Below are 13,083 nucleotides of genomic sequence, written 5' to 3'. Positions count from 1 at the left end.
AAATTCAAACTAGGCTTTGCTGTGAGACAGGAAACAAGGCTGCACAGCTTTTTTAGACTGAGCACAGCTGAAACGCATTAAACTCATGTATCTATCAGTATGACATCATAGGCAAATATTTGTTAATCGTTTTGGTTGTTTTGTGCAGCTGTAATATTAACAGTTGAACTGTCAGAACAGCTGATATCATGTAGAGCCAGTGCATCTCACTGGGGTTAGGCTGTAGCACTAAGAAAAATAGAAACCCAGAGAATTGTTTTTAACCCATTATATTCTTGTTTGGACTTGTATTTGTCTTCTTCGTGTCCTTGAAGAAGTTACTACTTTTGATTGTTCCAACACTGATATGAGCTGCAAAGGATTCAGAGCCAGTACTGAGGCTTCATCCTATTAATTTCTTTCGTCATTACATGAGGAGATAAAATGCTAAAACACTGCCTGAGGTGTTACTCAGTATTTCCAGTAGAGTCCATGATCCTCTTCCATGTGCACACATCTTGTCAACTTGGTGTGTAATTGTTAATAATGAAGGTTCTTCCTCATCCATTTTAGTAGCCTGCAACAACAGGCCCACTACCCTACACTCTGAAAGCACCCCTACAGGACAAAGGGATGCAGCTGAATACCTTCTCCAAGTCCCGTAACCACATGTAGACTAGTTGAGCAAATGTGGAGTTGAGAAGATGGTGACATGTAATAGCAACAATATTTACATAGATGCACACAAAAAAAGGAAAAAACTACAAACCACTCAACTAACAACGAGCTGATAACAGAAGAAAAAAACAAAGGTACATTTATGTATTAATATATTTTCATATACAAAGTAGGCATCAACATTTCATGGCATCACATGCCAGCAACGCCCCTTTCTTTCAGCAGCATCACATCATATCCTGTATCACTTTATGGGATATTATGTGACTATCAGTTACGATAACTTCAGGGGTGGAAGGAATAGTAACTTCAGGTCGTCTGTCACTATACCTAATATCTAGAGTACTGGGATCTGTAATGGCTGTATTCTGAGTATTTCAGTGAGAAACAATAATTATTTTTCCATAGATTCTATTTCTTTTGGTATTCGTATAGCATGTGTATTAGTGTGTCTCTACTCTTGTCACACCCCAGCACATATCTGATTCCCTCAATTTTAATTTTGCAATCTTACGGGGAGTCCAGTACCTCCTATGAATGATCCTATATGTCATTTATCTTGTCTGGACTCTTATATACCTACAATTTCTCTCTGTCTCCATAGCTATCACTGTAGGTTCACTTCCCAAGCTCTCTTGAGACCCTCAAATAATGATGTTGTCTCATTGTACTATAAAGCCTAGATATCCTGACCTTAGCATTCCAATTACTCTGAAATAGTTCCTGTATCATTTTCTCCATTATGCAGATTCTTAATCAAAGATTAAGATTATCTTTACTGGATACCAGGTGGGAATTGAACTTGTGACTCCCACTCTAAAGGTGTGTAGTCTTACCACTACACTATCCAGCTGCATTATTCTTATGCTGTTTATTTTACCCAACAGGGAGAGCCCTAAATTGGCCCAACTTTGTAAGGCGCTCTCAATTTTCTGAATAAGTAGGGGAAGGTTTTCTTTGTTCATGTCTTTTAAACCAGTGCTAAGTTTGTTGCCTAATTATACAAGACTTGAAGGAACCCCCCAAATCTTCCTAATATTTGACGGGCTAGACGATGACATTGCCTCTGATTTCTATACTCACTAAAATTTATTCAACAACCAGTTTACCATTTATTAGGATCATATAATAAAATGTTACTGTGAACTTTCTTTAGTACTGTTGTATTTAGTATGGTTGGCCGTTAGCATACAAGTTTAGCACATTATCACTTCCTTCTGTACTGAATTAAAGCTGTCCTTGGCTTGCATGTTTGGAAAAACAAAACCATATTTGTGGCCTAACAGCTGACACTGATTTATGTAACTGTGTATGGAACACTTGGGTCATGAGTATAGGACACTACAGTGGAATGGAATGTGGCCATGGCTATTTATCAATTTTTTTGTGTACACTAAATAATAATTGAGAGGGAAACAGAAAGGTATCTACATGGGGTAAATTTCCAACCACTAGGCCACCGTGCTGTTGCTTTTACTTAATAAAAACGTGTTTTTTGCCGTTTACCGTGGTGGTTTGGCATGCTCTATGGATGTAACCTTAATACAATCTTTGAACTCAGGTTTTACCAGCTACAGAAGGAAGTATTAGCTAAATAACTGAACATATACCTCTTTGAAAAGGTAATGTGTTTGTTTGATATTTTCACCATAATCCCTTGACCAAAAAGCATCTCACTGTTTATAGAACAATATCTTTATACAGTTTCCATCTATTAGTCCCTGGTCTGCAGATTACATATTGTACATTATCCAAACACAAAGCTGCACAAATATTGCAGGCACTTTAACACAGCACCAGTACTTCTGTGTACACTTGTACACAGTTTTTCTCAGATGAAGGTTGTACCAGCAGTTATTGTTCTTCTTCTTTAATTGAAGATAGTTCTTTGTGACTTTCTCTGGATGTCTGGAGACATTGCAGAATGAATTTAGATCAGACACCTTTTTGATCATATTATGTGGATATAAAGTTAAATATAAAGTGCAGAAAATGTTCTACATTATTGTATACGTAGTTATTTTTCTAAAGTACACTGCAGGATAAGGGAGTTTCTGTTCATGCTCAGGGTATGTTTCCACCCCACTATTTTGTAACACTTGAGAAGTTAAAATAAATTGTTGGAAAGTTGGTGACTCAGCAGCTGTTTTCCAGATCATTTGTGACAGAGCTGATGTGATTATTTAAATTGCTTTTACTACACTTTTTCTTAAATTTTAGTAATTATATTATTCTCCTGAGGTTTGCAACTACCAAAATCCCCTATTCATAACCAAAAATCCACAAAATAATTCATGTTTTCCAGTTGTACAGAAAAATAATATGTCCACATCCTTTATAAATGAGTAAAAACATTGCAATGACCAATAAAAGCCTAATGCCCATTTTCACTAGAATCTGTAGTGAACAAGATTAACAGTGTTTATCAGTGTTTCCATATAACACATTTGTGTTAATGACTTCCAGGGGAAATCTTCTGGCAGCTCCTCTAGCTCTCACAATTTCTCTCGCTGACATTATGAGACATTGTGAGAAAGACTAAAAAGAACCAAATACAGAAAACACTGATGCTTCCACACATTAAAGCTTTCATTGAAGTAATAAATTCTTCTGTTGAAATCACTGGGTATGCTTTCAAACCCATCATTATTCCTGTTGTTAGAAGAGTTTAACTAGCTTTTTTGTGCCTTCTACAGGGATCTACCTGTTGGACATTATCTACATTGACTCGGCTTATCCTGCATCAGACAGCATCATAGAGACAGAGCAGAGGACAAATCAGATGAACAATCTTCTGAGAGTTATTTCAGACCTGCAGATGTCATGTAACTATGGTAAGACACAATTACATCAGTAGTTGCAGTAGGAACAGTATAGTGTCTGTTTCCTAATCATGTATATATTGATGATCTTCTGACATCAGAGTTATGGTTGTACAGTACTGTGAAAATGTAATTCCTTTCCTTAATAAAAAAAAAGCATTTAGTTTTAAAACAGCATTTTGTATTTACAAAGCTTAAGTTTGTTTAATATTTTTTTAAATTGTTTGATCTGAAACATGTGACAAATATGAAAAAAACCTAAACATTTTTCACAGCCCTGTATGTCATAAATCTTTAATATGGATGAAGCCAAAATATGTATGTGTTCATAATAACCCAAGTAGATCACCACTGCAGGATGCTAAAGAAATATGGTCTTTTTAGCTTTTATGTGTAAGTTTGGGTTTTTGTATAAAGTTCTAATGGCTTGGCTCTGCTTTAGTTACCCAAGCCTTTATTGCTCTGCTTTGCTTAAGTTACTTTCACTGACGAGTTCAGGAAAATTTTCAAGTGTCAGCCAGTCGCACTAAGTTTATTCAAGTCCTTAATTGTTTTGGCTAACATGTGGTGTTTCCAGTGTGCTTTGTGTGGGGAGCTGCTGAGTAATAAAAATGTTCAAGATACCTGCATGAAATGTTGCCCCAGACGGAGGGGCGAGTAGGGGTGAATTTCTGCAATAAATATAAATCCTCTATTACTATTCTGAAGCCTTTTAAATGCTTTATTGAAAAAATCTGGAAATCTTAATTAGTTTAAATATGTTTACCTTTCAATTCAATTCAATTCAATTCAATTTTATTTATATAGCGCCAAATCACAACAAAAGTCGCCTCAAGGCGCTTCATAGATACACTTTCACTATCTGCAAGTGACTAAAAGTTAGAATAACTCAAATTGTAACTCTAAGCAGGGGAATAATTGAATAAATGAGTTGTAAAGCTTTTGTTTCAGGGAAGTCACTTTTGTGTTTTATCATTTCTGTTCCCAAAAATAAGCTTCGCTTCCTGTACCTACATTTTAATGTTATTTTTAAAATTTCATTGGGCAACACTATAATACGCTCAGCTACTAGGGGTAAGTAACTACTGTGTAATAAAATGTAATTACAAGTAATTGATTTGAAATCATGAGTATTTTTACAGGAAAGAAGACAGGCATTGTACTGTAAGCAATTTTAATCAGAGTAATTAATTTTAAGTATAAGAACAGAGACTCAAATTTTATAAATTAGCCTTTATTGGATAATAACAGTGAAGAGGACAGGAAGCAGGGAGGTGAGAGGCGAAGGCATGCAGCAAAGGGCCACGGGTCAGACTCAAACCCCGACTCCTGCTCTTTGGCCATGTGGCATGTGGTCACCTGCTCACACACTGTGCTAAACCGGTGAAATTTAACAAACATGATGAAAAATTATTTTTAAAAATTATTATATTAATACATATAATTCAGATAATTTTAAACTGACAAAATAAGTTCCTAGTCTTCTATAGATGGCAAATCAGTGGGTTGATTCTGTAATTGCTTTGCTGTCATCCTTGTGCGTTATTGAGTGCTAGCGTTATATAAAATACTGTTGTCCAGATAAAAAATGTACTTCTATGTTTTGCTGTGCATTTACACAGGCGTAAATGCAAGTCCAAGATAAAATTGCTGTCAAGGTGATGAAGAAAGTATACAGGACTACCAGGAGTCGAGGTGCAAGGCCAAGATAGTGGTGGCAAAAGCAAAGGAAAAGGCTTATAATTAGTTGCACGCATAGCTAGACACTAGTGAAGGATAACCTACATGGAATGCAGACAGTTGGTTAGAAAGACAGATTGAGCTCAAAAGAGTGTGCACAGATTAGTGTGATGAAAGATAGAAATGTAAATGTACTGATACGTGTAGCTTATGTTGAGAAGGTGGAAGTGTGAGGTGTGAGCAGCAGTATGGCTTCATGCTGTGATGTTTGTTTTGATACTGTTGAGAAGTATAGGGAAGATCAAAAGAAGTTGCACTGTGTCTTTGTGGATCTAATGAAAGGCTGGTGCAGTACATGTATGAGGACTGCCAGACAGTGATAAGGTGTGCAGTAGGAGTCAATGATGGAAACAAGGTTTATTGCATTAAGAATTAGCTCTAAGCCCCTTCTTGTTTGCAGTAGTGGTGAACGGGTTGGCAGGTAAGGTCAGGTAGGAGTCTCTATTGACTATGATATTTACAGACGACATTGTTATCTAAAGTGAGAATAGGGAGCAGATGGATGGTAGAGAGCCTAGAGAGGTGAAAGTATAAGAGAAGAGAAATGAAAGACAGATTACACGTGGGTGGATGAGAGGTATACAGGTAATAGTATGACTGAAATAGTTATATAGTTTATAGTTTTACTACTGTTTATGTTCAGTACTGCCATGTTGGATTGTTAACTCTGCTCTGAGTTTCTGAGTGGGAAAGGAGGCTTTCCACAAACATTTTCTGACTGGGAACTCTGAATTTCTGACCTCCAACTTACTCGGGACCGTTCCAAAAGTTAGAGAGCTAAGACTTAAAATTGTTTGGGTGGTGCAGAAGAGGAATAGTGGATATATTGGATAAAGGATGCTAAAACTGGAACTACCAGTCAAGAAGAAAAGAGAAAGACCACTGAGGAAATTCATGGATGTACTGAAGGAGAACATAGACAAGAGAAGTAACTTTATTTAAAGTTAATTCTCTACCAAGAGTTGTGTTGAAGGTAATTTGCTTTTTCTTTTTTCCATTAGATCACTTGGTGACCCTGCCGCATGTTCAGAAGTATCTGTTGTCAGTTCGCTACATAGAGGAACTCCAGAAGTTTGTAGAGGACGATAACTTCAAGTAAGTGTTTTCAATGTGAATGGCATGGGATTGTGAAATTAATTATTTGACATTTGTTTGATATCAGTCGATTATGGCAGGCACATAGAAGAAGCATGGGTGTAAGTGTAAAATTGAGGACGGTCAATACACAGGAAGCAAAATGGAAAGGATCTTTTTCAATAGTGTGTCCTTTCATTCAGCAGACATTGATGGCTTTATCTGACAGAGTCTAGGTTGCTCTGCTTGTTTCTTGGTTTCTTAGGGTCACTTTTGTCATCATAATTTTTCAAGTTGGACATAAATGATATGTCATATACGCTTTAAATATGAAATGAAATATGATATCTTTTGGGACGATAGAGCCAACACAGTAAATTTTTCAAGCACTGTCACAAAGCACTGTGCAACAGAAAACGGTAAAAGAAAAAAGAAAATGAGAAGCCAATTATTAGCAATAAAAATATTCAATAAAATAAACAGGTAAGTACAAAATGAAATCATCAACAAAAAAGTTTTTTAAGCAAAAAATATTTTAACTAATTTTAAAAATGAGTCCACAGAATCAGCTAAATGTAGCTGTAGTGGTAGACTGTACCACTGTCATGGTACCACAGACTGAAAGGCTCTTTCCCTTATAGTCTTTAGTTGTGGATGAGGAACAACTAACAAAAACTCAGAGCTTGGGAATGAAGATGGCAAGTATCTGTTTATTTTGTTAGAAACTCTGATAAATAATCTGCAGTCTGGTCGTTTAGTATTTTTAAACTAATCCTAAAATGTATAGGGAGCCAATGTAAAAAGCATAAAATGAGTGATGTGAACTTGTGTTAATAGTTGGGCCATTTCATTTTGTATAGTTTGGAGATGTGAAAGACATGATTTGTTCAAGCCAGTAAACAGGCCATTACAGTAATATAAGTGTGATGACACAAATTCATTGACAATTTGCTTGAGTTCAGCTGAGGAGACTATATGTCACAATTAGGAAATATTCCTTAAAGGAAAGAAACAGGAATGTGACAGATCTTACATGCTAACTGACTTCTGCAATTTTGTTAGCAAATTATTCGAAAAATGGCAATTTTGAAATAGGCAAAAAATGCCATATAGAGCTGGCATCAAGATTAGATTTGCTCTAGCAAAGATGTTACGTTGGTATGTTTAAAGTAGATTGAATGCAGCCTTGCCTCAGTTAGCTGATAATAATAGCAATGATGGACCAATCCTGGTGAGAGTCCAGATAGCACTGATGGAGGTAATATCTCTAAGGAGCATCTAGCCTATTAATGTAGTTAAGCTATTAAGTGTAATTAGAGAAAAAGCAGTAAATGTCTTAGGACAACAAGGACCATCTTAATATGTGTGACTCTTTTCTTTGTCAGAGAGACAGACACTGGTGAATGATCACTGATAGTGATAGGATGAATCTGAGTGTCTTTAATATAAAAGTAGGGAAGAGGAACAACTTTATTGCCTGACCGACGGGTTTCAGCTTGTGGCCTTCATCAGGCAATAAAGTTGTTCCTCTTCCCTTCAAGTGTTGCTGGATTGTGACTTTTTCATCCTCTTCACACACCTTGGAAGTAGGTTAAGTTGTGCCAGAAATTTTTGCTTTAATATAAAAGTAGCCTAAGTGAGAATGTGAGTGGTGTCCTAGTGAAAAGATAGCGCAGTCCCTGTAGGGACATATGAATGCAGAGCATTGCAAAGACCAGAATAATTCATTGTTTAAGAATGTCTGTAGCCTGCAGTTCCTTTGAGCTAGTCCTGTACTGAGCCTATAATTTTTTTGGATTAAATGGCTGGTTGAAGTCTCCCCCTATTATGAGTACCTTAATTCCCGTGAGACGGCTGTTGTTGTGACAGCAACAACGCTATATAAATAAAATTGAATGGTGAAGTTTATCTTTCTCTTAATGAATATGGCTACAACTCTTTGTTCTGAGTTTTAGCAGGCTGTGCATGTGTGAGAGAACTATAGAGAGGTGAGTGTGTCAAGGTGGAAGGAATCTTGAAGAAAGAAGGCTATGTGACAATTCTGAAAGAAACTCTCAAGTATTTGCAGCAAAACTGGGTCTGGGTTGACAACCCAAAACATGTGTTGCTTCTGGTAAAGAAATAACTGCATCACCAAAGTGAATGTTATTGACTGGTGTGCACAAAAACTTGACTTCAGTCCCATTGGAAATCTGTAGGGTGAACAGAAGACCAAGATCCACAGATTCACCAAAGAAGAACAAGCTGGGATTGCTTGGGAGACATGTGAGGTTTCTTGAAAACTATAACAAATGACTTCAGCAAAACAAAATAGACAATTCACTATTAGTATCAGGTCGTCTATTTTGACCATGGTAGTTTTTGGTTTTGTATAATAATTTTGTTTCTAACAAGATTGGGCTGGTGCAGCACTGGCGCATCAAACAAGAAAGCCCTGGTTTTGAATCCACCATCTGGCCAGGGCCTTTCTGTCTGGGGTGTTGCATGTTCTCTTGGCTTCCTCCTATAGTCCAAATACATGCAGTTTGTGTGGTTATATTAATTGATGATTATAAATTGCCCATAGGTGTCCGTGTTGAATGTGAATGGTTTTCTGTCTCTCTGTGTTAGCCTTGTGTGTACCCCATCTCTTGCCTTCTCCAGCTTTGCTCATTTGATGAGGCATGTGATTAATAGTGGGTCAGTGACTACCTCCTAAGAGACAACTCAGAAATAAATACCTGAAGAAGGCTCTTGAATGTGAGGTGAAAAAGCTTCAAAAAAATTTTAAAGTCCAGTAACTTTCTTTTTAAACTCTCAAGATGTTCATGATGGAAACAAATTCACCTGGGTGAGATTTCCTGAACAAGTACTGAGACACCCAAAAACCACCCTGTGTAGGATGAGCTTGCATGTACAGAAGATGCATCTTGTTCAATAAAGTTGACTCATAGGTCATAGACGGTTATTTAGTGGCAAACTGGGCAGGAACACATGACATGTCTTTTCTTGGCTCTCAAAAAAGTTAATAAGTTGTAAAGGTTTGCTGCTAGTAGTTGTAGAGAGACACAGTGAAAGATCAAGTGATCTACCAGTCATTTCTTTGTTATGCTAGGAAAGTGTTCAGTAGGCGCACTGATTAATGGAAACATGTGAACATGCATGTAAATGCAGCATATAACGCAAAAACAGTTTGTATATTTCTCATGAACTTTAAAGTCAGTATTTGGTATTGCCATCTTTATTGTTCAAAACAGCATTAACTCTTTTAGGCAATCTTTTTTGTAATTTCTTTAAGTAGTCTTCAGGAATAGTTGTCCGGGCTTTTAAAGAACATTCCAAACCTCTTCTTTGGATGTTGGCTGAATGGAACTGTTTCAATAATACTAAGGTCCAATCTCTGAGGAGGCTAATCTAAGGCTGATTGTGTCCTCTTCCCTACATCTTATCAAGGCATTTTATGGCATGAATTTAATATTAAAGTTTTAATCCATATTTCCAAAGAAATTACAATACTGCATAGTATTGTATACTGCATATTAAATCCAGCAGCAAAAGGCAGATCAAAATAAGACTGGTCTAAAACGAAACTTTCAGTTACTGGCAGACAAAGACAAGACTTCAACCTTTTGGGGCATTACAAGGCTTGTGTTTTTCATTAAAAAGACATGAATAATAACTAATGATTAAATACAGAGTTGTCTATAAACACATAGTGAGTGAAAAAGCTGAGTGAACAAGAAACAGTGCATCATGGGATGCCCCCAGCAGTCTAGGCCTATAGCAGCATAAATAAGGGAGGATTCAGGGTCACCAGATCCAATCTTAACTATATACTTTATCAAAAAAGTCAGTCCTACATATTTGTTTAATATGCACAGGACATATCCTGGTCAAAAACTAGTCCAAGACTCCTAACAATATTACTGCTGGTGGCCAAGGTAATGCTATCCAGAGTAAGTATGTGTTTAGACTATGTTAAAAAATGAGGAGTGGCAGCAGTAAATCTATCTTTCCTCATTTTTACATTTAAAAATATGTTGCTTAATGCTGTTTGTCTCAGCCCCAGCAAAACTGCATATGCTGTAAGAAATTTGTGGTGATGTGGCAAACAGAGACCAAAGAAAGTGATATTTTGCGAGTATTATGGGCGACGTAACTGCTTGACCTAAGACTTGAGATATAAAAGAACGCGTGAGTGAGACGGCTTATATGTAGAAGTAACACAATGTTAATTAAAAGAATTTTCTTCGTCAGCAGATGATGTGACATCGCCTTACTCAGTTGCGTAATGTTTAGTGTGTTTAGTAAAATCTGAAACTATCTTTTAACTGACAAACACAACAGCACTGAGCTCTTTTATCTAATGGAAACATTTGTGTTACAGGCTTTCTCTAAAGATTGAACCTGGCAACAGTTCCCCTCGCATTGCTTCTTCTAAAGAAGACCTGGCAGGTAAGTCACACATGGTTGAACTGCACTGATAAAAAGCCCTGCAGATATCCTGCACTTCCACCAAGTTGTACTCAAAACAAAAATTATTAGCTTTTTCTGTCAAGTCCGCAAGGCAAGGTTATTATAGTTACCTGAAACTGAACTAAAAAGTTCAACTAAATGTGAAAAAAATGAAATAAAAATAAAAACTAGACTTAAAAAAAACTTTAAAGTAACTGAACTGATTTTTGTGGAGGAAATTTGCTTTGTTTTTAGTATCTATTAGTTTGGTTGAAAAAAGAATTACAACTTGCCTGATGACTCATTGATAGACACGTTTATTGTGTGTTTATGGTAATACCTGTGCTAATTTTCCAAGCCCTCCATGCAGTAATAAATTTAAAAGATATAACTGTGAAACTAATGAAAACTAAAGTAAAACTAAACATTTTAGAACAATAAAAACTAAACTGAAATAAGAAAATCCAAAAACCTGAAATGGAAAAAGGAAATAAAAATAAAACCTAATTAGAAAATACAAAACTATAATAACTCTGCTGCATGTTCATGACCTTAGAGTTTTCATAAAAAGTATATGTAAACACACTATGTGAAGTGCCCTGATGACAGTTGTTTTGATTTGGTGCTATGTAAATTTACCTGGGCGCTGATAATTCAATTCTGAATTGAACTGAATTGAAATGAACACTAGCATTTAGCATCAGTATGAACATTTACTTTACACTAAAAACAGAAAAAAAAATTGGGTGTGTTAAAAAGAGTAATCAGAGATAAACATAACTGTTCCTGTGGTGAAACAGATCACGCATACACACAGGCACACACATATACTTTTCTGTAGCTCTGTAGTTCCCACAGGTACTCCTACTGTTCATATTTTCACCATTTCAGTAACCAAGTGTATCAAGTATCAGTAGCTAACAACATGAACAAAGAAGCCATCCTCTTTCTGTTTCCGTTGTAAATTAAACCTTCATTTTTTTACAGTATCGTGTACCTGGTGGTTTAGACTCTAATGATGTATTAGTTTATAGTCATTACATGCGGGTGTAACCAACATTTACTTCATAATGTCACATGCTGTGCTTTGGTGCACTGCACTGATAGAAACATTTACCATTTAAGTGATGGTGTTCATTTATTAGTGTAGCATGATGAAGACTACATTCAGGGTTATTTTCTACCCATCTCTACCAGGAAGTAATGTCAGCATCATACAGCCAGACCCACTTGTCTGTGTTCTTATGGTTTGGGAATATGGGGATGAGCCAGCACCAGGTTTTTAAAAATCTAAAGTCATGGTTTTATAATGAATCTGAAGATTTGACTTGGCAAGGAGTAGTTATTGTCTTGCAGAGGTGGCAAAAGTACAGACATTCTTTACTTATAAGTATAGTATAGTATAAGTACACATAGTTGTGTTAAAAACATCTAATTCAAAAATGAGAACATTACATTTAAGCTGTGCACAGTTTGTATGTTTGATACTTTTTATCTTTAGTGCTAGCTAGAAGCTTATAACTTGTGGATAGGTGCACTAATAATGCAGTTCAGGGTCATTCTGCTCGCAATAAACTCTGAGTATAGCGCTGTAATTGATACATAAGGTTTTAGCTTGTTTAATCTCTTTGTATATGATAAGTCCCGGTAACAGATACACCAATAGGATTGTCTTTTATATGTTATTGTTCCCTAAAATTTGGGCTCAATCAGATTGATGAATTAAAGGCAAGTACTGAAATAAACATTTTCCTCAGATGTCTTAATGTAACAAGTCTGTTATTAAAATGTAAGGAGTAATAAGTAGAGATATTTGTGTAAAAATGTAGAGAATATTCAATTGAAGTACAGATACCTAAAAAATTGTATGTTATTTCCCACCCGTTGCCTTGTAAATACTATATGATACTGGTTCTTATATAGCACTTTTCTACTCTTCTGAGCACTCAAAGCGCTTTACACAACTTGTGCATTCACCCATTCACACAAGCACATTGTTCTAAGTGCTGTCTAATCTGTTTAGCTAGCTAGCTTGATTGAAATAGAAACAAACAAACAAACAATAAAACACACACAAATGTAATGAAATTCAGTTATTAAACATAAACTAAATTGCCAAACACACATATGAATTTGAGTGGCATCCCGTATGGTATGTGGCCGACACCATATAAAAGCATGCATAGCCTTTAATATGGTGTCGTCCCACTGTTTGCAGCAATAACAACAGCTTCAACTCTTGTGGGAATGCTTTTCATAAGGTTTAGGAATGTCTTTATAGACTTTTATGATTCTTCTGGAAGTGCAGGTCAGACAATGCTGTTGAATGAGAAGGCCTGGATTTATAGCATCCCAA

At 36.2% G+C, this 13,083-nt stretch overlaps 1 protein-coding gene across 2 annotated transcripts in view; it reads left to right on the top strand.

Moving 5' to 3' along the window:
* Nucleotides 1–13,083, top strand: part of LOC146384181 (ras-specific guanine nucleotide-releasing factor RalGPS1-like) — a 77,615-nt gene that overhangs the window by 49,399 nt on the left and 15,133 nt on the right. For both annotated transcript variants that reach the window (XM_084936055.1, XM_084936056.1), the window contains 3 exons: nucleotides 3,354–3,491; nucleotides 6,221–6,314; nucleotides 10,660–10,727. In XM_084936055.1, coding sequence (XP_084792181.1) covers nucleotides 3,354–3,491; nucleotides 6,221–6,314; nucleotides 10,660–10,727 — 300 coding nt within the window. The remainder of the gene's footprint in view (nucleotides 1–3,353; nucleotides 3,492–6,220; nucleotides 6,315–10,659; nucleotides 10,728–13,083) is intronic.

This window comes from Perissodus microlepis, chromosome 7 (assembly GCF_051167445.1).
Source record: "Perissodus microlepis isolate ML-2025 ecotype Zambia chromosome 7, ASM5116744v1, whole genome shotgun sequence".
NCBI classification, from domain to species: Eukaryota; Metazoa; Chordata; class Actinopteri; order Cichliformes; family Cichlidae; genus Perissodus; species Perissodus microlepis.
The sequence above is the reverse complement of the archived record's forward strand: the minus strand, read 5'-3'. Positions and strand labels throughout refer to the sequence as shown.